Raw genomic sequence first — 27346 nt, forward strand, 5'->3', positions numbered from 1 at the left:
TATAAGCAGTCCCTCAACTTAACAAGAAGTGATACCTTACCAACTTAAGCATTCGTCAGGTGGACTAATTTCTGTATTCACTGAAGAGGTAGATTCTGGGTGTATTTTTTTTCATATAGTAAATTAATTTGTAGATTGAGCATAGGTTAGTTCTGAATTCCTTTTGTACTTGAACTACTAAGTGGTATAAATCAGGAAAGCCTTAAACCTCCAAGTACCATTTTCAGTTTATTTAGAAAAAAAAAATGAATAGAATTTATAAGTCGCCATATCTCCTTTTTCGGCCAGAAACACATAAGATGTTGCAGAATTTTTCATCCACCAAAGTATGCAATTGTGACAGTAGGTTTTTTTGATCTCTGTATATGTTTACTCCAATTCATTGTATGAACTTGAATTTCCATGGATGCACTAACTAATTTACTGAATCACTTTTGATTCTGATTGGTATAAACAAAACAAAACATTTGAATTACTTATACCAAAGTTTATCATGAAGCCGGAAATTTTCAGGATACAGAAAATCGGATTTAATTCTATTAAAAGAGCTGGATCTATTTGCTTGTACAGCGTATTCTCTGTAGCATTGTGACCAGATAGGTGTCAGTATCTACCGAGGACCAAAGTTATAGGGAACACATGCGTGATGGTACACATGGACCATCTTGCCATGTGATATAAAACAAAACATGCTTGTGAGTGCTTTTAGCACTTATTACTACACATTGCATATAAATAAAATAGTTCATTTGTGCTATTTAGTGTAGCTTTTCAGTTTTAACAAGATGTTCTCAGTTTTATTTCAATTTTGCTATGTTAATTTTCAGGACTTTTTTTATTACACATTTACTGTGTGCCCAGTAGACCCAGGGGTGCAAGTTTTGATCCCATTGTGTTCATGGACAAATATCCTGAAGATTATTAATAGTGCTGGGAAATATTCTTTATCACTTTAAAATGCATAAAATTATAAATCTGAAAAACTGAATTTGAGTGTTCTGCTTCACAATCTCAATGTTTTGTATGATGGGACCCAAAAAAGATAATACCCTTCTTTCCCTTTGCTTTCATCTCTTTAAGAGAAAACATTCCTTTTAGGAGATAAAGTTACTTTTAAAAATGATGCAGCATAAAAAGACTTGGTTTTTATATAATTTTTAAAAAGAAGCAGATATAGTCAAAGCACAGTTTGCAAGTATGAAAATGTCATAATTAAACCCAATATTTTATACAATTAATAATAATTATAATAATAGTAATTACATGAGATTAACCTACAAAATGTAAGTCATTTTTAATTTTGAAAACATATGTATATCTTATGGGAAGGTTTTCTTTAATGCATATATAATTTAAAGTTTATTAAATTATATATATAAATCAAATTATTCATGGATTTTTATAGAGACTTGTTCTAGAAATGTATGGGTGGGCCAATCATTTTTTCTAAACTCTGTGCATAAATAGTGAAAAAAAGAATTGTTTTGTAGCTAATTTTAAATACTTAATCTCTACATAATTGGTAACTGATATATATAAAACATACATTTCCCATGCCAACCTGATCTATAAAAAAATTGTCAAAATTACGAATTTGTGAAAACCAAGCAACAGAGTAACTGCGAGGACTAGAATTCCGGGTTGCTGGAGAAACTTGACACTGGCTGTGTCTCGTAGGGGAGTGCAACTAGTTTCCAGTCACATTGATTTCTTGTACAATTCTGTGCGATTCTGACCCCCGAACGTCAACCACTTTTTCTTAGAGTATTTTTTTTTCTTTTTCACAGCACGGAAAAGGATATGCTAGTCAATTCTACAGAACTTACCTGAAGCAGCATGATTTGCACAAAGTCGACCAACAAAAGCATCAACTTTTCAACTTCATTATCTTGGCCATCCACTTAGTTGTGTGTACCCTAGATTTCCAGCGGAGTCGTCGTGGCCAATTATAGGACCTAACTGCTCTCAGCAGGCCTGAGAAATGAGTTGAAATGTGCAGAACTGTAGAACCTTTAGAGGCAGCAGACTTTGCCTCTCCCATCAGTGTGTGCCTGTTTACAGCACTGTATCTCTCTCTCTCCAAATGTTACTGAGCCCTTTAGATGTTTATATTCACCACGAGAAGCCAGTCATAAAGATAAAGGAAATTTGTGCATTATAAATGCAATATCACTGTTTTAAACTTGACTGTTTTATATTATTTTTGTGTGATCCAGTGTTCCCCAAACGATTCCCACTTTACAAGAGAGATTGTGACTACATTCTTTTCACCTGTGGGTTAGAAAACATGTTGTATCCTGAAGACCCACAAAATATCAAAGACATTCTGTAGTTTTTACACCGTGTGGCAAAGTGTTTACTGTACTATTTCAAAGCTTCTAAATAAATATAAAATATATATATTATATTATATAATTTTCCTAAAATGTGGTACAAATCAGTTGGTTTTTAAATGGATTCCTACAGTCCACATCAAACATACAATAAAGAAAAAGGTAATTCAGGGTCCCAAAGAAAAAGAAGAAAAAAATCATTGCTAACTTCCTCCCAGTTTTCATATATTACTCTACCCTGTTTTTCCTTGTTTAAAAGAAAATGAAGCTCTAAGCTACAAAATTTTTTCAAGAACTCAACTGAATTTTCAATGCCAAAGATGCAGCTGTCAATGTTATCAGACAGAATGTTGACTATGAACTATCAAAATATCTAACAGTCTACGTGATTCTGATTCTATTTCTATGGCTTTGAATTTAGAATCACTGAAATCTTTTCTAATCTACAAATTCACCTGTATTTGTTGTTAGAAAAAAAATCTGGGTGTCTGTACATCTTGTGGTATAAAATATGTATTAAGATTACTATTTTAAGAAGTACTCAGTCATATAGCTCACAGAATTTTATTTTACATAGTTTTACATAGTTTTGTCACTCTCAATTACACATGGATACAAAGTCTATTTACAACTCTATATGAACATATAGAGATATATAAATTTAAATATCTGAACTGGTAAAGAATAATTGTAAAACATAAAGGATCTCTAAATTTAAAACAAGTTAAATAAATTTGAAGGTAGAAACATAACACTTATTGTTTCAGTATTATCTTATGTGTAGAAATTTTATAGCTTAAATGTAGCCAGTGTTTCATTACGGAGAAAATTCTTCATGATTCAGGCTTGAAGAGCTAAGCTTGCCTTTTCCTTTTATGTCAAAAACATCAATTATTAAATCCAGTAAGATGCATTTTCCTTTCTTTTACATGTTTTTTTACTGTTGTCCTTTGCTTATTGAAACACAATTAAGAGAGGGAAAATCAGAGACTGTGAGGCAATCTTCCAAGCAAATCATAGGATCATTTCGGCTCCTGTCTAAAAAAAGTCATCATCTGTATCAAAATGTTTGTCCAGTACAAGTTCCAGAGCATAATTAATTTCTAACCTCCCTTTTCATCCGGTCTTTTGTTCAGTGACAGTTTGAGCTGCACAAGGTTACTAAAGAACAGACTAAAACTTGACACTTCACAAATGTTCTCCATTTAATTTTATGGAATTAGGAGGAAAGTTTTTGTTAAATTTAACAAGAAATGCATACATACATTCATAGGTCCCTGAAGTACAGTGATGTCCTGGTATCACTCATTTGACTGTTATCAAATTAAATTATCATATATCAATATTCCCAATCAGTTTACCTATCAAAATAATGTAAAATATTCCAGTCTTTTGGGGACCCTTTTGAGATGAAGCAAACCGATCATAAGTAATACAAAAGCACATATACTTGCTAAGTGCAGCAGTAACAAAAGTTCTTAAACTTTTGGCAACTGCATCAATATTTTGTATAATAGATTATTTTAGTAAGAAAATGTTTACATATAATTTAGGTGGAAAAACTGTTTGTTCAATTGCTTTTGAACAACAAGAAAATGATTCTCTTGTTGAGTACTCAGCTTTATTTAAAACCTTTCCTGCATCAGTTTACAACATGGCTAAAATCCACATCAATCTTATTACACACATCGAAAATAAGATGATACTTCTTATGTAATACATACTAATTCATTTGACTTAAAATTGTTTTCTTTAACATTTAAATATGTATACAAATATACATATTTGTATATTACCTATTTTTATATGTCATAGTAACTTCTTAGAGTAATTTGCATTTTAGTTTGTGAGTTGTATCACCATTCTACAAAAAGCAAAACAAAATAAAAAATTTTACCTATTTGAGGAACAAGATTATTTAAACATAAAATACCAAACAATTAGATTGCTAAGAAACTATTGCTTCTAACATGAATGAGAGGGTACAATAAAGTTATCATTTCAGTAAATTGGCTAAAATATTACCCCTCAATGAGGACTATAAAATAGGATGTGCAAATAGCCAATAATGAAGTTTTCCAAGTAAACACTTTATTTTCCATATAAAGATTCTTTGACATGAAAAGAATTTTAGTATTGGATTCTATTTAATCTGATCATTCTAATAACTGATCTTCTATAATTTTTATACACATAAAAGAAAGATGATACTATTAGACAGCATTTCATCCATAAACTGCTTGAGAAGAGAATAATACAGATATTTACTCCTTGTTCAATATGAGTTTTAGAGCAGTAAAAGCCAAAATATATTCCTGTGGAAATAGTGTCCTATGTTTTCAATAGTATGTCAAATGATAATTTTTAGAAGTACTTCATCCACATGTAAAATTCTAAATTTTATCTGTGAATATAATTTTGTGAAATCACTTAAAATAGAATATTTCAATATTGCATTACAGTTACTTTAAAGATATAATAATGTCAGTAACATAAGTGTGGCATCTTAGAAAACATTAAGGAAATATATGTGTTTTATTTTAGGAAAAATATTAAATGCAATGCCTTTATCAAACATTGCAAATTAGGAGCTAAATGGGAGAATGAAGTATTTTAATCTTGCATTCCATTTCCTTTCTGAATTGTGTTGTACTTCCCCAGTAAATGTCCCAGAATGTTACTTCTCCAAAAGGAGGAAGGAAAATTCTTCCTCATAGTTCTCACAGTTGTCCACATAGTTTCACCACTCGGCATTAATTGTGCTAAACCCTGTGCACTGGAGTTCAGCTCACCTTTAAATGTTTCTCAGCCAGACTAGCAGGTGTTCAGCAGGAGGAAGATCAGACTTATGGGCTGACTGCTGATGGCACTGTTCTGTTTTATGTATGGATTTTCCCCCTTCGTATTTCTGTGTGTGCTATGAATGCCCAAGGAACTAAAAAGTACTTAAAACATTGGTATTCTTGACAATTTTTCTGAAAATCTTATATTTTTCATAATATAATTTCTTGGGTTCTTTACCTTTTTCAAATCTAATTTTGTAGTGGCAAAGGCTTTGCACTTAACATCCTTTCCATGTTCCTTTTTAACAAGGAAAAACAGAATAACAAAGTTCCATATTTTTTACACATGGAGTGGTAGAATTATTTTATATATTGTTAGTACTTCAAAGGAGATCCCTCTGCTAAGTAGAACAAAATTCTTATACAGTAATTTGTGAAACTGTTCAGTAGAGTATTTTTTTCTTCAAAACTTGGCTTAGGTTTTAGATTATAGCATTCTGTGAGAATGCTGGTAGATGGGTACCGTCAGAGTATTGCAGGCAATAATACGTCTTAAATTCTAATACCTTTAGTGTGCATGCATGCATTTCTAATACCTGTTATTTTTTAAGTATTTGTAAAACTAGAAAAATGATTTTTATTTCAGGAAAACTTGTCACATGCTTAGTTTGAAGTTTGACTCTCCAGAGATTGTTGAGTTGCGTGAAAATATTGCATTCAGGATGCAAAGACTATTAAATTTTCACAAGACTCAAAAAATTTCTGAATGGTAGAACCGAGACTTATAATGCATCCCTACATTGTGGAGCTGAAAGTAAGCAGAGAATTTCAGCTCTAAACACATTTTTGGGACAGTTATCTGTGAGTGAAAACAGGGTATTATAACAAAAGATGAGTTTCAATCTTAACTATAGTGTTTGTTACTGTGAATGCTATAATAATAAGTAAAATGAGTGTAAATGTCATATATTATTTTATACTGCTGTATACATATGAAATAAATAAAAGTAGGATACATATGCCATTTTTCCATGCATGGGTCTTCCACTGACTCCTGTGGGAGCTTTGAACAAAAATTAGTGGCAAAATATGGCCCTAGGTTTAAAAGCAACTAAAGCTGGTTTAGCAATTTTAGTCTTAATATAACAGGCCTAAGGGGACATATGTTCGAAACACTCTCCTCTGAAGCTCATATGTCAGGATTGAGAAGATGTCACCATATTTACAGTTTTGAACGTAGGCATTCAATCCCACGTGACTGTCATGATACCCACAATGAATCCTTTAAGTATTTTTTTTTCCACTTGGTGCTGTATTTTTTTAAACTTCTTTTTTTATTTGTAGTAATACCAAGGGTTCACAAAGATTCATAGAGATGTTGTACATAAGATATGAGTGCCTTCAAGCTAAAAAAGAAAAAAAAATTTACATTTTAGATAGACTTGTAAAATTTCAGAAGCATATCATTTCATATTTAAAGTTAATGGAAACACAGAAAAAATACACATAGGGATTCCTTTCAAAGAAGAAAATATAATTTAAAGCATAGGCACCTTTTATGGTAATGCAATCTGAATTAACAGAACAGAAATTAGCTCTGAAATAGCTAAAAGGAAAGTCTGTGCTGCTTAATCTCACGTGTGGTTCGTGTAACGGATTTTCTTGACTTCAGACTGCACACACTACATCTACAAGATCCCTTTTTAAGCCCATGAGTTGAGGATAAGGTATCCTTCTAGCTTTGAACATCTAAGTTTCCAGCTCTATGATGGTAAAGAATTGAATACAATATTCAGGAATGTGGTTCTCCATGAAATGCGATCAACTCCCATTACAGATCCCCTGACTTCCCAAGTGGATTTCTACTTCCTGTACCTTTCTGGAAATCATAGCATGGACTCTTTCATTAAACCAAGACTATGAATCTTAGAAGTAAAATTAGATTTGAGTCTTTAGAGATACAAGTCTGACAACCAGGGGATATAAGAATGTATGGCAATATCTCCTTCAAGAAAATTTGTTTTTGGAGCCAGTCAGAGAGATTGCAGAAAAATATTAAATGAATACTAAGTAATTGAGTGATTAAAAATTGTGATCAAAATCCATCAGTGAATCATGAGATCAATTTAATGTATAAATATAAATAAATATATAACAAGAAACATGAGTAAATACAATAGAAAAAGTAGATAGAAAAACACCAAAACAAAACATTCATGTAAAAAGAAATAGTCCTTTGTAAAACTCTTTCTAGATATATGTGTGGAATAGGTCACAATGTGAAATATATTTCTTACTGTGAATCATTTCCCAAATGTTTGTATTGCACCATACCATATGATCTTAATTTCAAATCTAAACTTCTACTAGCTGTGGAAAGTCAGTGAGGATGTTTTTGAAAAGTTGCTTCACATCTGATTCTTAGTCTTTACCCTTTATAAAGTATGGATAAGTATACTAATTGTAGGTTTATTCTGAGAATTAGGTGAATTGATCATGCAAAATGCATAATAAAATGCTAACCCACAGGTGGTATATATTATTATTATTATCATTATTTTCCATCCCCTCATCACTATCTTTGATTACCAAAAACATAGAATACAGTTTACAAATGGGAAGAATTCTTCTTTCACAATTTCACACTGCGGTGGAGTTGTACATAAGCTGTTCTAATTCCAGATTGTCCAGGTGAAAGTAGGCTTCCCTTTGGTGTGTGCTCATGGGATCTGCTTGCTTTTGTCTACTTGTCACTGGTAATAAAACTCACTCCTAACCAGGTTGCAGTCATCTCCTTCAGTCTCCTTTCACAACTCCAAAGTCACTCTTTATGCCTATTATTGACAAATAAACATGTATGATACAAGGACAGGTCACTTTTCACTTCCTTGATGCCAAGGTCCTTTCTTAATATTTCCATGTAAATGATTATTTGTTGAAAATAGAGCATAACTGAGAGAATTATGCATCATTTTTGCCTTCTATTCATTTTAGGAATGACTTTGGGCAGCATTCAGTGTCTGCTCAATACAATTGGATTGTTCACTGATGTGAGTGGGCCAAGACTGGCAGAACTTGTTCCCTACAGCTGTTTAAAATATTTCTAAAAGATCTCTTTTCTTTTGTATCAATTACAAGTTGTATTCCTTATCATGAAAACTTGGTCTTAACATTTCTGGTTAAAATAAGGTTTTCTTATTAATCTGTAACCAAGTTAGTGTTTTTAAAGGAGCCTTTACATTTTAAATATAATTTATTAATGTGTGTAGAAACTTGTAATTTGAATATTGAGTGGATGAAGAAACCTTGTGTTTTTCTTTGCTTATTTATTTTCCTTTGAGAGCAGTTGATAATCTTAGGGCTATTCTCCAACAAATCTCTGAGAAGAGGAAGTTAATTAACATAGAAATTATGCAATCTGGACCACTGTCCCCTTCTCCTGTCTCTCTTCCTCATTGCGAGAGCAATGCTTCTCTTGACCTTGAAAGAAAGGAAGAACACGAGTGTTGGCACGAGGGATTGCAGAAGTCTAAATCTGAATTTTATTTCAAAAAAGATGTCTTTTTCTTAGTTGTTTTGTAATTAAGTGTGGATTGAATGGCCAATTTCAAAGTTTTCTGGCAATATATTTCTCTCATAATTGATATGTGTGCATGTGTGTGTGTGTGTGTGTGCGTGTGTGTGTGTGTGTGTGTGTGTGTGTGTGTGTGTTTGTGTGTGTGTGTGACATTAACGAGTACAAAAAAGACTCATATGAAGAAATAGATGAGGGGATAAACTAATTCTGTAGGCAAGGCAAGCACCTATATTCTATGTCCCTCCATTCATTAGTCTTCAGAATAACAATATGCTGGTTGGAAAGCAATATTACTTGATCATCAACAAGCTTGTTTGGGGGTTTCAACCCCATAAAATTGATGACTGATTTTTTTAGATGATGTGTGAATATTCCCCTTATTTATGACAGGCCTCCCAAGACTACAGAGAGACAACAAAGTGGTTATAAAAAATATACACCAAGTAAAGTTGAAGCAGTGTGTGCTTGCGTGTGCCTGTGTGTGTATGTGTGTGTGTGTGTGAAAACGAGAAAAATAAGGAAAATTGATGATTGAGTTATTTTAGTTCAAATATAGCAAGGGATAAAATCAAGTGAGATAGTATGTTCTAGGAAAAATTAGTGACATGTTAGCTTTTTAAAATATGATATTAAATTTTTAAGCATAATTGTCTTATTGGGATGCCTTCATAGATGCTCATTTTGCTGCACTGTTTCTTTAATAAAGATGCATAAACTCATATAAAAATATTTGCAGGGCTTGAAGTGTACCACAGTGGTAGAGAATTTGCCCAACAGGTGCGAGGCTCTGGGTTCCATTCCCAGCACTGAAAATATTTGCATATATTACCCATTTCACACATATCACACTGGTTCCAAGATAATGAAGTTGTAATTTTAGGAGCCAGAATGAGGAAAATTGGCAATAGCACTAAGAGACCATGCAGAAACTTGTGATGTGAGGTCACGCTTCGTAGTGCTGTGTGAGGCAGCCACAGCCCGTACCATTGGCTAAGCCATGGCTTCTGAAATGGGCAGCAGGATTCTCAATTGGGGAGTAAAAAGTAAGACCATTTGTGCAGGAAAAAGGGGCATTAAATAACTTTTAATGTTTAGATCATCAGCACAGAACTTTAGTTTAACATGTAATATTTTCTTGTGAGAAACAATTTTAACACTCTTCTATAGAAGAGCTATCCCAGTATTAGATATAATAATTAAAAGATGAAATAAATGGTGTAAATAACTAATTTAGATTTAGTAAGACAACTTATAACATTGAAAAAAGTAAAAAAAAAATAAAGAAAATGAGGCAAGGATAGACTATTGTAAACCTCTACCTAGGTAACAATTTAGCATAATTAACTTACAGACTAGCCAGTAACACTAGAGGGGAAAACAGAGTGGAGAGACAGAGAGGGCAGAGAGACGGGAATCCTCGCTGGTTAGAGGGTCAGTCAGGTGGTTCTGGGCTGGGAGAAACTGTAGTTCTCTTTGCTTGAGTGAATCCCGCCATCTTTAGACAAAATCATATAAAAGAAAGGGAAAAGGTTATGCAGGAATGTAATCTTGTTTGTAGATAGGCTTTTTAATTTTCTCTTTCTCACTTAAATTTTTCTGTGTTAGCTACCCAAGTAAGACCTGCACTGAAAAATATTTAAATAATTTCAGGTATTTTAGATTTTATACTAAAACCAAATGATAATATCTGGCCTGCATTCTACTTTATTCTTTGTATTATGTGCTTATAATTTAAATTTTATTTCAACTTAACATTTTTCATTAATTATGATTGTTTGGAAATAATTATGATCATACAATATGTAAAGTTTAACTATTTTAAAGTTTATTTTCTGTAATTTATTCAACTTTGACTATCATATATGGCAAGAGTAGGTTTGGCCAATACAAAAAGGACACAAATTAAGTCAATTCCTCTCCATTTATTGCGACACAAACATAATTCATAATAAAGATGAATAAAAGTTAATAAAATGAATAAAAGAAATAACACTTGTAAAAACTCTTTCTTTCCTTTTCACATGAGTTCAAATAACATTTTTAGCAAATATTTTATAAGAACCCAAGAACTCTTCATGTTGTTGAATCTGTATTCATCAACTCCCATCTGCCTTTAGCAGAAATTAACCTTACTTATGTTTCCTTTAAGAAAGTGAACCCTTCTCAATAATGGCATTTTAGTGCGCAGCAGTGACTTGAGAATATTCTGGTCCTAATCTTATTTATAATGAACATAAGACCAATGTTGGCTGATTCATGGGAAAATCTGACCATAACCTCACACTTATCCTAACCCTCTCTATTCACTCTAAATACCCAACCTGGGCCAGTCAGTGACTTATTTTAACTCAAAATCCCAGGAAAAACTATGTCTAAAAGGATACCAACATGTTGTATTTTCCAAAGCCTCTTTTCATATTTTAAATGCTTTTCTCAGACCACATGCTCACCAATAAGATATCTTTCAATTTGGCCTAAGAAACACAAGACAGTTCTGAATATCCTTCTACGTGTTCTCATTAAAATTAAATGTTTAATGTGTACAATTGATTCCTCTTATCAACATGTTACTTTGGCAGAATAAGGAAAACTAGAATCAAAAATGAGCCAGTGCATGTCCCAGAGAAATCATGTTTTACACATGGCTGCTTCCTCAAGAGGAAAGCTCCAAAATCTGACTGCACACAGTCATCCACACAACTGACTCAACTTATTTCAAGTAATTTGGTCAAATATGGAATGACACAGAGGAAGGCAGGTAAAGGGTTCTTCTAGTGACTGACTGTCCCCACGAATGTATTAGTGGTGCAGTCTAGAGTGGGAGAGAACACGGGCAGCTCCCAGTCCCAGTGTGGTTATACATGGGCAGAATGAGCAGCCTCTCTAGGTCTCAAACAAGGCAAGCAAATCTCTTAGTGCAATCACACTAGTCTGGTTGGCTTGTTTGAGTAATTCTGGGGGGGCTTGTCTGGGCCTGAAACCCCACTGTTTGGAAGTAAAAAGGCACTATACTCTCTCCCTGTGGAGAGAACAAGAGGACCTCATCTTCTGGAGGAGAAGGATGCATTAGGCTGTTGGAGGCCCTCTGATTTGTGCCAGTTGACAACACGAAAACATAACATTGGGTCTTAATTTTAGCCTTTCAGTACCACCAGCTCCTTGAATCCTTGGCATTAGTTTATATCTTGAAGCTGAACCAGGATTTCTAGGGAGTATAAGAGCTTTCCTTAGGATTAAGCTAAGTATGACCAAGAGAAAGATGGCTGCATAGTAAAGCGGTATTCAAAATCATGAACTTTATTTAGAGATAATCCCTTTGTAGACAATAAAAGAAACCAAGAAATTGGTGTGCCACTAGTAGAGAATGCTTGCCCCAGGGGATATGGACAGGCACTGTCACTTGTCACTACGCAATTTAAATCAGAATTCATGGTGAAGACCATCGTATGTCTCACTTAAACTGGTTGCCTAGAGTGGACATGTTGCATTGAATGCGTTCTCTAGAGACCAGCACTGTTTATTTTGAGAAGAGAAATAAATGGCTTGATCACTATCAATGGTTTCCCACCTCTAAAGGGACCTCTCTGAGGAGTACTCTGGTGAGCCGTGCATTGTGGTCAGACTCAGACCCAAGTCTGACTGCTTGCTGCGTGACAGGCCATTAACACCGACAGACAACATATTGAGTCAAAGATGACAACTTTATTTGAAATGGACCGGGGATATAGGTCCATGGTTAGATTCCCAGCACAATAAAACAGCAACAACAACAAAAAGCAGTTCCTAGGAGAAGTAGGTTGGCTGCCCATGAAGATGGAGAGATGGAGGACTATTGTCCAAAGTCCATCTTGCTAGGAAGCTGACTCTGGAGTGATTGAGAATACCCATATTTGGTGGTCTCAGACTGGTGGGCATCATCTCATAGCCTATGGACAAGATGAATCTGGTTTTATTCTCCTAGTCACAAGATATTTATTTTTCAGTTCTGCAAATCTTAAGAAAAACAGCAATTATTTTTGTTTACTGATTAGTTTGTCTGCATTTAGTTCCTCACATATTACATAATGGACAGGCTTCAGGAGTCATAGCTTTCCAGACAAGACAAGAGTCAGGTGAAGTTGAATGTGGAGTTCTTAACGCTTAGCTTCAGTTTATGTAGTGATATATCCACTGCCTTAATTTATATTTTGGGTCTATGAGGCAAGAGATTCCCAGAGCTCCTCAAAACTGTCAACACTTAGACAACATAGCAAGAGTCGGTGATTATGTATAGAAGACACCGTTTGCTGGTCAGGGTATCCAGAGTAAGAGGACTACTTGACATGCAGACCATGTGCAGACCTGTCTGGAATACCATGGCTAAGACCTGAAAAGCAGTAACATTTCCCTTAACTCCGCCATGTTTAATGGTGGCGATGTGGTTTGTAATATGGAAAACTCCCAGTAATGTTCACACAGTATTCACAAGCATCTGTCGAGGTTGACAAAGATTCTGAGAGTGGGTTGACCTCCTCCATATCATGAAATCCAGCATGAGGCTGAGAAGAGGTGAGACCACCTCTCCTACAGATGGGACAGGTTGGGGGGAGGGTCCTGACTTTGGCTCCACTATGTTGAAGACAGCCTTGGGGACCATTCGGAGCTTGTGGAATGTTGCTTTCATAATCCAAGGCATGATGTCCAGTTTGGAATAACAGATTAGAAGCGTGGTGTGGAAGAGCGCTTATTTCTGGAAGGGATCGTTGCGGTCATGCTGTACGGTACTGACAGTGGACAGTCTCTTACATAAGAAATCCTCCTGCAACTCACAGCTGTACGTTGGGGGCAGAATGTCCAACAGCCAAGAGAAGAGGTCAAGTTGGGTTACTTTCTTTCAGTTGTTTTCTGTTTGAATCAAACTTTTCGTCTTGCCATAGGTGTTCCATGAGTGTTTTCTCCACCACTCAGATATAAATCTTTGTTGCAATAGAGAAATAGGCAATTGAGTGGCAAGGTAGAAGGATTCTGGGTTCATAACCCCAAGAGCAATTCTTTAAAACCATCATCTACTGTGTGCTTTCTCTGTTCTCTTTTTTTCTTCTCTATAAATTTCACCAAAATACTTTGAGCTTCTAAACACTTAAAGTAGTCACGACTTTCAGCTTGCCTCAATGCAGACCTGGGAGATGGAGAGCAATGTGTTCGGGAAGTCAGTGATCACCTGCAGACAGCAACCTCCTCCTCCATTCAGTCTGCCCAGAATGAGGGTCCACACTCAATAGGGTCCTCTCATTTTTGAGGTGGGTAGGCAGTGTAGCCTTGGGATCAGATTAGTTCTTTAGCTTGGTGAGAAGCGCGGTACTGAGAGGAATCTACCTGTTGGCAAGGGGGTTTTCATTGGGAGAACCATTAGTTACCTTACTTTTCCAGTGTGTTTGGGGAGGACTGGCACTAAATGCTTCTAAACCTTCTATCACTATGCTTTTCATGATTGCTTGGGGTTACCTGGGATATGTACCTTCATACCCTTAGGGGTCATAAAGCAGGGACAACAGCAAGGGAAACCGTAGCAGAGGAAATGATGAAGTCGCTACCTGGCTGAGCGAGTCACATTAGGACTCTGAGGACCATCGCTGAGGGCCACAGTCCCTTCCCCATGCTCACATTACATCCTGAATGTCCTCCAAACTAGAGCATTGTCATAAGTAAATGTCACAAACCGGTAGCAGGATCTCTTTGCTATTAAATTCTGAAAGTTCCCAATGTCACGTAACTTGATGTGGATCTATTTTCATCCATGCTGTGGGTACATTAGAGATTCTTTCAATCTTTGACCCACGCCTTCAGTTTTTAAAACTTTTCTTGAATTATTACATTTATCACACATTTTAAAATTTTTTAAAAATCTTTTTGGAGGCCTTATTATTTGGGCAATAAACCTTCTCTACCAAGCTGCTGATTTTCTTCAATTTTTCTATATTTTCAAAATATACTTTTGGGAGATTTCATTATAGCATGCTTATATTTCAACCTCTTATTAAGCTTTCTATCTTGTAAGATTATTTTACAATTTTTTGTTGTGCTTTTGATTTTATTACTGTTACTATTTTAATTCTGAGCAATTTTTGTGAATATTCCTTGTTAAAGATATTTTAACTCTCTCTCTCTATCTCTCTCTATATAAAATCCTTTTTCTCCTTCATTTGAATATATAGATGAGTTTATTTTACATATTATTTTTCCCGAAAAAGCCACTACTTTTTTCCTGGAATTATGGTAAAGATTTTTTGAAATGTCCAGCTAGAGAGGTACCTTAGTGGTACAAAGCTTATTTTGCATACAGGAGTCCTGGGTTCAGTCCCCAGAACTGATAATTGGCTGTCTGTACTGTAAAATGATGGAGGTAAACTGTTGCTGAGAAGGGCTTGTTGCGTATGTTTGTGTGTAGGGTGTTCTGGCATAATTGGAAAACTCTCAGTGTTACTATGGCTAGGCATATTTTTCTTCTTGAGCAAGTTAGATTTTCAAGTGAACTTTTTTCAGATCTGCCTAGAAGGATAAGCCTGGAAAGCTGTGTTCTGAAAATTAATTGGGAAAGACTCTGGGAGACTCAAGATCCAGACTTTCTTGGTGTGATTGCACATTGGACTGTGCCTGCTGTCTTCCAATCTAAGCACTCTGTGTTTGATCCTCCACAGAGAATAAATCTGTCGTCTCACCAGAGGAAAAGTAGATCGCCAACCTGTGCACGTAGATGAGGACATCTGGGAGTTAGTTCTCACTGCTTCTGACTAACGTTTCTGATTCTGCTTGCTAGTATTATTCTCATTCTAACTTCACACTTAGTTTGCTATTAATTCCTGAGTCTTTGGAATTTCCTGTGGAACAAATTATGCTTCTTCATGCTCTTTCTTTACAGCTAAGGATTAAATATTTTCAACACTAATAAGTCAATCACAGCTTATTGATCTACCCCTAAATTCTCAAAATGCTTTCATAGTTGTCTGTTATTAATCTTTATAGGTTTTCCCTTTAAAGTCTTCTTTTCATTTCAACAAGAAGACAGGTTAGTCCATGAATTTATCTCTCCTGTAGCTTTCACTAGAAACTTGAAAATAAACTTTGGACATTAATGGGAAGAGTCCTGTGGGTATAACAGAGAATGTCATAAGGAAATCTGGCCTTATGTTTTTGATCCTATGTTAAATATAGGATTCTTGTTAATACATTTTTTAATTGCTATTATGGTTCTCTAGAAAAGCACTAATATGTCTGGAATTGAATTTTTGGGGAACTGAAATTGAATCATACTTGGGAACTAATTAAAACATAAAAATAAAATTGTTAATGTCTGTCATTGCATATCAGCACATAAAATCACAAAATACCTCATTCTATTTTACCCAAATGCAACTACTGAAATAATTTTCATTTTAGTTTTACAACAACTTTATCCTTATCTTAAAATCTAAAGAAATTTTAGAAACTCTTGCAATCCAGTGGATGATATTATTATATCATGCTTTTTGTAGAATAGAATAGATATCATTTATTCAGTTGTCTTTAAGGTCGTAATTACATATGGAAATACAATATGAAATCCAACATATTTTTCCTCTCATTACAGTGGTTTCTTCATCCTACCGCTCTATTTTGAGTGGTGCCTGAAATTACTGTCCAAATAGTAACAGGCAACTAGCAAGCTTCAGTACTTGAGGTCAATTTAATTACACTGTGCATGACAGAAACTAGGCCGTGTGGGTATTGCCTTTGCCACCAGCAATCGACACCTGAGTGTTAATGAGCTGGTAATTAGGAATTGGCACATACAGACACATTTTACTGTTTGGGACTTGGATAACCATATGCTACATAACTTCTGTGCTAAGCACTTTGTTAGCTTCAGAATTTACACAATTATGTTTGGGAGGTTTATTTCATGCTCATTTTTCCTAGAAAAAGATAAAAAGTGTTGAAGATGTAAGTAACTTTCTCATCGTTTTAAACTTATGAAACTTTCTAAGACTACCAAGATTATATTTGGAAAGCAATATTTTTGGAAAAAATAAAAACTAAAGAATTTGTGTAGTAACATTATTTTTAGTTTAAAATTTCTTATAGGACTTGTATTTTGAAAGATCTTTTGTAGTATTAAATGGACCTAAAGCAACTTAACATTAATGGATACATGGAGGGTAGACAGCCTCTGTGATGATCCATAAAGATGTCCTTTTCTGGTGTTCATACCTTTCTCTTGGATGCAGGTGGAAAAGAGTAAAGCACTTCTAAGACCCAAAGTGGCAGAGCTCTGGAGGGTATGTCACATGTGACATTGATTTATAAAAATGGCTGTGTTTGCATAGTGAGGATCACCTAATGTACTCTTTCATTCTTTCTTGGGTTGCTTGCAGAAATATTATGGAGGCAGCTGTGTGGAGAGGCCCACGTGGCAAGGGATGGAGCCCAGTCAACACCACATGAGTGAGCTGGAAGCAGACACCCCAGTTGAGCGAGCTGGCCAGATGGCGCCCCTGCCAACTGCATGACTGCAGTCCCATGAGAGACCTTAGTCAGGGGCACCAGCTGAGTGACACTCAAATTTCCAAACCACACGAACTGTGAGACAAATGTCTATGGATGAAGCTGCTGGTTCTTGGGGATACCATTAGGTAACAATAGGTAACTAATAGAATATGTAAGTGAGAAGCCCATTGTCAGTTACAGTAATACAAACAATTGATTTTTCTGATGTTCTGTGGCCATTTTCCCAAACAATCTGTGAAATGTGCACTCATGTTGCTTTCTTCTTCAATTTTTCATTTCTCCTTTACTCCTCTCCACCTTGAAAATATCCCCATCGTTTCCTGGATTAAACTATTGGTTTAAAAAATAAAACTGTTCTCACCAGATGAAAAATGTATTAACTCTAGTGAATTTTAGTTGTGGGAATTACTTCTAATTTCCTTCTTTGCAAGAGTTTGCTTTTTTATCCAACCCTCGGTAGGACATATAGCCTTTTATATGCAGATTGGTCTAATTACACTTTGAAATAGCTTTGAATTCCCTGTAGCTTAAATGGAGAACATGAAAGGCCAAATGTTATATCGAGATGAAGGATATAAAAGTGTGCGTACATCAATCCAAAATGAGACATAGAAATGAACGGTGCTTTACACAGTGGTGTCAGGTTTTGACAGATTATTGCAGAGCTTGCCTGGGGATGGCCTTATCAGTTTGTACTTTCTATTCTTTCAGTACCAAAGGGTGAGTACTTGTTAAGTGAGATAAGAGAAATACTCTCTGACAAAAGCTTTACCTCTCTTCCCCAAAGATGACATCTGGCTCAAATGGGAAAGCACAGCATGGTCTGAGGGTAGAATTGGGTTCCCCCTCTCCCATGCTAGAGACAGCAGCCTAGACCAGGAAGTCAATAGAAAACCCATGTGGCTATCTTCACCTCTGTACATCTCCCAGGTAGGAAGGTCCACCACCAGTGACAGACACATAAGCACCCACCTTCATTCTCATTATCTACAGGAGAACAAAAGGAACACAAGGTGGTTTTGTAGGTTAAAAACCTGAAACCAATACTATACTTATTTAAAAACAGATTGCTAAAAACCCAACTTTAATTTGAAAGAGCACGTACTCTGAACTTTCAATATTTCCTGATTATGCTGACTGCTCTGGATTAAGTAAAAGTTCATCTTACGTTTGTTCTTTTACATAAACTGTGCTGAAGAATCTACTTTTTCTACGTAAAGGGCATATCTTCTCATAAAATTGTATCCCAAACTAATGAATAGAATATCCATCACAACTGAGTTTGTTTAAGAGAAATAGGTTTTAAATTTTAAGGTCTAAATGCCCTAAGATTTTAGAATGCACAGCTATTGAGTAGGTACAATTGAAATCAGAGGAAGAGGGGCAAATTTTTGAACAAAATGTACCAATGCTAACTCAAGCAGAATTGAGTAGTTATGAGTGTCATAGTTACGTATTGAGTCTATGGTAGGAAATTTTACCATGTTTAGAACTTTACAAAGGTCGCCAGTTATTAACCTACAATGTGTGGGGGAGGACACAATGATAATTCAAGTAGTAGTTGAGGTCTGAGTTAGGTCTGACACTATATTCACTAAAAATATTTAATAATCTACCGAAAGGCTCTTTTTCTGAAATAACTGACAAAATTTGAAAAACTTCAAAGGTTTCAAATATAAAACTTTACATAGATGTAACGTTAGAACCATTATCCATTAACAGACACCACAGAAATGCAGAGAGAACACATATCATGTCATGATAACTAAAAATATTCCTAAATTGATTATTTGCAAGCTTTACTACTTAAAATCATGTGACTTTAGCACAGTTTTAAAGCTAACTGAGACACACAAGTGAATTCTCATAGGTGATTTTTGGTCATAAGTTGAATTTTATATGGAAGGGTATAAGACAAAACAATCCCCACTAGATAAAAAGAATCCCTTATGATCTGGGCGCATACCCATCCCATGAGCTCATGTGAAATTTCTTCTTGAATGGAAATTCGGGGTAGAAATAAAAAAGTAACCCCCCAAAAAAGACAATACTCTTAATTCCCTATTAAAATGTTTCCAATTATTATATGATAATTAGTCACTTCTTGTTATTCTGCCAAGTATACCTGTAATCCTAGCTAGTTGGGAGGCTGAGATAGGGAGAATCATGGTTCGAGGCCAGTTGTGGCAAATAGTTCTTGAGACTCAATCTCCAAAATAGCCAGAACAAAATGGACTGGAGGTGTGGCTCAACTAGTAGAGTGCCTGCTCTGTGAGCACAAAGCCCTGAGTTCAAACCCCAGTCCCCCCACCCCCTGCCACACACAAAAAAACCCATGATTTAAAAATCTCTACCAAGAGGTTTTTTGTTTTGTTTTTCCTCTCTCTCTCTCTCACTGTTTCTCCCTGAGGGATGAACCAGGGCTTCACACTTGCTGGGCAGGTGCTCTACAGTTGGAGCCACACCTCCACATCTTCCTAATCTGCCCTTTGGACATATTGTCTTGTTTCTTGCCCAGGCCTGCCTGACCCACAATCCTCCTTAATCTCGTCATTACTAGGATGACAGGTTCGCATCACTACAGCCAGCATTTTTGCACTGAGATGTGTTCTCACAAACTTTTTTGCCCAGGATGGCCTTGTGTGGTGATCCTCCAGTCAGTCTCCCACATAGCTAGAAGCCACCAGAGCTTGACTAACTCCAAACTGTGGCATGAATCATGTAAAGTAGAACTAAAATAATAGTAAAACAATAAAAGCTAATGTCCGTCGTGCTGTCTGTGACAAGTACCGTGCTAGTTATCACAACACTCACATGGAAAAATGAAACCTTACAACATTTACAGACAATGAGATTAAGAGAAACAGGCAGTGTTCTCATTTATTAATTCAAGGCTAAAAAATGTTGAAGTTTGGAAATGACCTCTGAGTTAGGTCCTTCTTGTTGGTTTCCTTAATTAGCATGAAGAAGATAAAATGAAGAACTTCACTGAATAGTGTTCCTTTGGAAAGATCCAAGATAGATATCCTACACACTGATGTTAAAGAGCAAATATTTTAGACACATAAATCCCTCCCACACTTAAACTACATGGCTATGTGATTCAAACAGAATGTTTGGTGCAAGGAATAGAAACGACAAAAAGAATCACAGGTTTACATTGTAGGTTGTTTTCTGCTACATGTACAAACTATGGCAGTGTGTCTCACACTGTGACCAGTGTCTGTTTATGTAAACTGAGTTAGGAATTGAAGGGAACAATCTTAGAAATGAATACAACATCATAGAATGCATTGGAGTAAAGGGGATTTTAAGACCTCCTTCTCCAAATTCTCCCAACATATATTCCTTACAGCAGTCCTGCCTCTAACTGGAGGGTGGGGGGTGGGGAGGGAGAAGTGTCAGAATTTTCATTTCAAATGGACGTTGTATGCTCTGTCTGTTTCTGAAAGATTTACAATTTTGTTAGCATGTGAAAGGTCTCTCAGGAGTTGTTCAATAAAAACAATCCTGCCGAGCAGATATTTGGACCAGTACTCCAAACCACTGACCATGGAAATCTTTTTCTACAAAATTAGCATACCAACATGACAGTTGTGAGCTTCATGGTTTGGGAAATGTGGACTTACCATTCCACAAGGAAAATTAGGCCCTGAGGAGTATGGCTTAAAGGCCTGTAATAAAACAGCAAAATCAGAGCTAAAATGCACAGAGGCAGTACAATCGATGGACCTAGGACAAGGAATAAATGGCCTTGGTAAAGGTCCTTACTTTAAGATCGAAATCCAGGTAAGTTTTGAAAAATCATTCACCCTAGTGAACCTTAGTTTCCTTTTTGTAATTTATGACTAATACTTTGTTATTCCTCCTTGGATTAGTGATTGGCACCTTCCACGGGATAATACATATAAAATTTGTACTGAGCATGACATATATGGGTAAGACTAACCATTATTATTTTGATTCTAATATGCTGAATATGTTTGGATGGATCATAGAAGAGTTAAGAAGCATCATTATGAATGACTACTGCTTCCATCTTTTCCCTGTAATTTGGGCAAAGATTTTTAGTGTTTCTGGTCTATTGCTAGTAGATAAGAGACAGTCATGTTGAGAATTTACCTTTAAAAACGCAAATCTCTGGGAAATATCATAAGTAAATCGCTTATCTGCCACGAGAGAAATAATTACAATGGTAACATGGCACTGGAAACTATGTGTTTCTGTTCAAATCCCGGCTGAGTCACTCACAAGGCTACTGATGGCGGGCACATGCCACACTCCTAATACCGGAGGGCCATGCACACCCTCTGTAAACTGTAACTTTTAATAAGGTGTTAAAATAATATTTCTTAGTGCTTGTCACAATACTCAGAAACGATGTTCCAGAAGTCAAAATTAGCAAGATAATTTATATTGCTTAATGATTCGATATTTTGGCATTTTTCTCTGTGAAGTTTCTCACGGAGAACGATATTAAAGAGAAGCTGGTTTGTTAAATTTATATGAAGGTAGTACAAATGGTTTTTCATCTTGATAATATTTGACTACAAAAGAAAATCCAAAATGACTGTAGTGTGAAGAGTTCTAAAGCACTTTATAGGCCTGTTGTAACATTTCACATTTCTATATTTTTTTCAGAAAAATACCACTTACTTTTACTTGTCCCTTGCATCAGATGACAGAGGCTTCAAATTCACAAAATACACTTTCTGATGAGTGAGTGTTGTATTTGAAGTTCACTTAACTATGCATTGAATACCCATTCAAGAGGAGCTTTAGATAAGCATTCTAAATATTTGTTATAATATTTATGTTTCTAAAATTACTTTCAGTTATCAACATACACATTTTCAACTACTTCTAGAACAATTGGTCTTTATATGGTAGCCAGAGAACTTGGAAGCACATCTGGAAGATGTTTATAGAATAATAAATAACATATTGCTAAATTTCATCTTATCAGTAAACTTCCAGTAAAGGATTATTTCTAAGTTGGAGAGGTCAAAATAATGTTTTTCAATAATGTTTTGGTTAGCTCATAAGAAAATTAACTAAATGAGTTTTTTTCTTTTTCTATATATAGATAAAATACCTTTCACTAATTTTACTATTCTAGAAAACTATTTTTGAGTGATTTACATGAAGTACAATGAGTAAAAGCATGGAATTTATTTTTATTAACAGTTCAGTATATTTAACCCTACTGATTTACAATATCAGAAAGTATTACAAACATGCTTTTATGATGTTGTATTTAGGAAATTTATATCCCCATAGTATATATTTATATATATAGGGTTGTGTTGTGTTTGGATACACAATATGCAATAGTCACACGTATACCATCATATTTTTATTTAATACAGGTTTCACCTTATCATCTGAAAGTAAAATATATCTATCATCCTTCAGAGATGATGTGAAAAATAACTCTTGGTTGAAAAACAGATTATCAGTAATTGATTTTCATGTAATCAAGGCAATAAGAACTCAGTGGGACACTGACAAATAGTGTTTATTACTTATTAATTTACAAAGGGTTGGAAGAATGACTTTATGGAGAGAAGGGCATTAATATAAGCACGGGAGAAAATGATGATTTTTTTCTTCTTTATGGGAAGCCAGTCTCACTTGGTTTACTTGATTAATATTTGAATTGCACAATTATCTATAATAGCAAATCATGTAAAATTATTTTTAAGTTTGAATAGCTCTAAGATATATATGTGTATGTGTGTATATGTGTGTGTGTATATATACATATATATATATATATATATATATATATATATATATATATATATATATATATTCCCAATTCAAGTAACAATGGTTAGAAAACTAACAGAACAAATAGATCTTTAAAAGCAACCAAATATTGGGCTGGTGGACTGGCTCAAGAGGTAGAGCACCTGACTAGCAAGCGTGAGGCCCTGAAGTCAAACCCCAGTATTGCAAAAGAAAATGAATAATTCTTGGAGAAATTGTTTTGAGTTGCTAATCTGACATTGTATGCCATAGGGAGATAATTTTCATCAAATCCATCATTATGTAGACTAGACACTGTCACTTTCCTTATACCAGAAATCCAGATCTTCTCCATGCAACCTTCCAGTAGATAGTTCTTATTACTAGTTCAGGGAAATAATTTAGGCATGCGAAAGTGTCCTAGAACATCCGCTGAGTGCCTCATAAACTTACCATCAACTGCACCATTCCTTACATCTCAAATGGAAATGTTTTTGTCATGCCATAGAATGTCATGACACTGGCTTGGGAGATCAGGACAACATCAGCTTGGGCAACTGAGAAAGTCTTCAAAAGCATATTCAATGTAATTTTTTTTCTCTTGTTCATTGTTTTTAAAACACTTTTTCTTTTACTATGAGAATGCTCCCTTATTGAACCAATGCCTTTCACAGAAGCTGAGCAAATCTTAGGCTAATTCGTCCTATGTGCTGTGAGAGACATATTTTGTAGTCTTGTTTTCTATTTTGTCTTCCAGATCCAGTGAAACCCAAGTACTTTACTGAATGTTTGCAACCTCAGGACTCATGTTTTAAAACTTCATCCCCAAGGTGATGATTCATGTCCCCATGAAAGAAACCTGAGGGAGTGTTTGCATCCTCTATGATGTAAAAACAAGTCTTCTGCGAGTGGGGCGGCGGGAGGGGTCTCATCAGACACTGTTTCTATAGGCATTTTGATCTTTGATCCTAGCCTTCAGAACTGTGAGAAATAAACTTCTGGTTTTCAGTAAAAGAAAAAAAATCATATTCAAAGCTCCAAAGAAGCCTAATTCCTAATTCCAAGGCTCTTATATGCATCAGTGTTTATTTTTATTGCTTTATTATTCATATGTGCATACAAGGCTTGGGTCATTTCTCCTCCCTGCCCCCACCCCCTCCCTTACCACCCACTCCACCCTCTCCCTCTCCCCCCTACCCCCTCAATACCCAGCAGAAACTATTTTGCCCTTCTCTCTAATTTTGTTGAAGAGAGAATATAAGCAAGAATAGGAAGGAACAAGGGTTTTTGCTAGTTGAGATAAGGATAGCTATACAGGGAGTTGACTCACATTAATTTCCTGTGCGTGTGTGTTACCTTCTAGGTTAATTCTTTTTGATCTAACCTTTTCTCTAGTTACTGGTCCCCTTCTCCTATTGGCCTCAGTTGCTTTTAAGGTATCTGCTTTAGTTTCTCTGTGTTAAGGGCAACAAATGCTAGCTAATTTTTTAGGTGTCTTACCTATCCTCACCCCTCCCTGTGTGCTCTTGCTTTTATCATGTGCTCAAAGTCCAATCCCCTTGTTGTGTTTACCCTTGATCTAATGTCCACATATGAGGGAAAACATATGATTTTTGATCTTTTGGGCCAGGCTAACCTCACTCAGAATGATGTTCTCCAATTCCATCCATTTACCAGCGAATGATAACATTTCGTTCTTCTTCATGGCTGCATAAAATTCCATTGTGTATAGATACCACATTTTCTTAATCCATTCGTCAGTGGTGGGGCATCTTGGCTGTTTCCATAACTTGGCTATTGTGAATAGTGCCGCAATAAACATGGGTGTGCAGGTGCCTCTGGAGTAACCTGTGTCACAGTCTTTTGGTTATATCCCCAAGAGTGGTATTGCTGGATCAAATGGTAGATCAATGTTTAGATTTTTAAGAAGCCTCCAAATTTTTTTCCAGAGTGGTTGTACTAGTTTACATTCCCACCAACAGTGTAAGAGGGTTCCTTTTTCCCCGCATCCTCGTCAACACCTGTTGTTGGTGGTGTTGCTGATGAAGGCTATTCTAACAGGGGTGAGGTGGAATCTTAGTGTGGTTTTAATGCATCAGTGTTTTTAAATCCCGTTTTTCCCCTGCCTCCTGGTTACCTCACTCCATCAACCAACTCTTCCTTTTCTTCTTCCTGTTCCATGTTTTCTGTCAGTATATAAATGCGATAAATCTATCCTAAGTAAAAAAACCCACCCTTCCACAGAATCTAGATGTAGCCTCCATCTTTACCTCAGTGTATAACTCAAACACTCAATGTCTTTGCACTGACATCCTTCATTTCAAGTCAACTCCTCAAACTCAATGTAACGGCAAATCTAACCCTCCTCTGTAGAAACTGCCTCCCTGCTGAGGACTTCTCTTTGCCACAGAAGTGATGTAGTTACATTCTAAAATTAGCACAACCATAATTCCATCTCTACAGCCCATCTTGTAAGAGTTCTCAGGTTTCCCAGCCAACACTTTTTTTCAATGGTAGGCAATTGGTGCATGGATGTGAAGCCATTGGTCTTATCTTAAAAACAGTCTTTAAACTTACACAACAGAGCCAGGGCAGGGGGTGAGGTAGGATAGACAAGCGGAAGTTTACTGTACTGAATGTAAACTATTCTAATGCATACCCTGATTGATGGATTTAATGTCCCTTTTCTTAAGTTTATCTGACATATTTCAGTTGTATTTTTCTCAATCAAATAGCCTTTTCTGAATCCCTTTGCCTCTGGTTTTTATCTTGTGGGGACATCCTCAGCACTTTTCTCCAGGAGAACCCCACTCATCCTTTACTCCTCAATGGCTCATGTTTTTTCATGTCTTTGACTTCTTTAGGTAGATGTCTAAAGTTTTTTACTTGATCCTCTTTCCTATCTTCTACAACACTGTTCTGAGTTGAAAAAGATGTCTCTTGCCTTCAGGGTTCTTATTATCTAAAGACGTATGAGAACCACACATGTAATGCAGAGGAATAAGGAAGACAAGACAATATACAGTTGTCTGTGATGTGCTCAGAAGGTATAAAGTGAAAGCTAGGTGGAGTTTATTGGAGTGTATTTACATACAGGAAACAGATTTAAGCAGAAATTACAGAAGACAAAAAGCGAGTATGCATGAGTTGATGAACTCTGTGATAACTAATCTGTAATCAATCAATATGTATGCTCTAACCATAAGTGTTGTAGTAGAGACTAGTTCACCTTACTTTGATAATACTTAATTTGAAAGCAATATTGTGATGAAATAAATAATTTAATGCAATCATGGATTTATTTTAAGTTGCTATTAAAGCAGGTTTTTGTTGCTGAATCTACCAGATACTGTCTTCTCTACATAGTGTCTATAAAAGTCTAGACTTTTTTGAACAGAAGGCATTTCAAGGTTTCTTTTCAGTGTTCATCTAAATAATTAGGAAATGAGTTTTCTACTCTCAGAGTTTAGTTTGACAGCAATGTTCTCCATATCAGGAAGGATAAAGGATTCATAGTTTCATCCCAGTGCTTAGTACACTTTAGATTAATACAAGTTAAAAGACTTGTGCAAGACAGTGCCCCATTCAGCTGATGTCCGTAGTAATCCAAGAAATAATGGAATTTGTTCCTGGCATGATGACTCTGGGACAGAAGGAACACTTGGACAGCTTCCCAACCCTTTGTAATTGTGTCTTTATGGTCGAGCCTAATTATCTCTAATGAAATGATATGAATTCTGTGAATTACTGACATACCCAGTAGATAGAATTGTATACAGACTTCAAAAAATTACTCTTTTATGTTTTTATGTCATAATCTTTAAAAGGATCACAACAAAACATTTGTCCTATTTTTCCCACTGCATCTACATTATCAGTGTAGATGTACCTTTCTCCTTTTTTTTTTTTTTTTGGCAGTTCTCCATTTCCTAACACAGTGACATTTCTTTCTAGATGCAATAATTTAACTTAGTCACAGAGAGAAATTTGCTTCCAAGAAGAACATTCGTATAGGACTTTTACTGACAAGGAGAAACAAGCAGGTATACTTTAGCTGTACACAGAGGGTGAAAAGTCCCCACTCACTCAGCTTATGATTCCCTATGATTCTGAGAAAGGCATATGGAGGAGGCACATCTCTGCAAAAGCATCACAAAAATTATTTCAGGGCCTGGGGGGTGTGCCTCAATGGTAGAGCACCTGACTAGCAAGTGCAGGGAGCCGCTTCCCTCCCCAGCACCACCAAACAACAATAAGAGCAAAAACAACAAAACACCTCCTGAGATTTGTTTTGGACAAATCGAGTGTGTGACTTTGCCACTTGCTATCCTTTTAACTGTAAGTGCTTTTTCTGAGCCTGAGAACTCCTGGGTAAATTT

The 27346-nt window shown here is 35.7% G+C and overlaps 1 protein-coding gene across 3 annotated transcripts in view; it reads left to right on the forward strand.

The window, feature by feature from the left end:
* Positions 1–17588, forward strand: part of Pcdh10 (protocadherin 10) — a 54839-nt gene extending 37251 nt beyond the window's left edge. Inside the window, exons 5-6 of one of the 3 annotated variants that reach the window (XM_074041170.1) lie at positions 16937–16987; positions 17084–17588. In XM_074041170.1, the coding sequence (XP_073897271.1) occupies positions 16937–16950 (14 nt within the window). In that variant the 3' untranslated portion in view covers positions 16951–16987; positions 17084–17588. Of the gene's footprint in view, positions 1–1787; positions 8844–16936; positions 16988–17083 lie in introns of those variants that run through there. The other 2 variants (XM_074041169.1, XM_020151856.2) reach the window with 2 other exon arrangements.
* Positions 17589–27346: the final 9758 nt, after the last annotated feature.

Source organism: Castor canadensis, chromosome 9 (genome assembly GCF_047511655.1).
Source record: "Castor canadensis chromosome 9, mCasCan1.hap1v2, whole genome shotgun sequence".
Classification (NCBI taxonomy): Eukaryota; Metazoa; Chordata; class Mammalia; order Rodentia; family Castoridae; genus Castor; species Castor canadensis.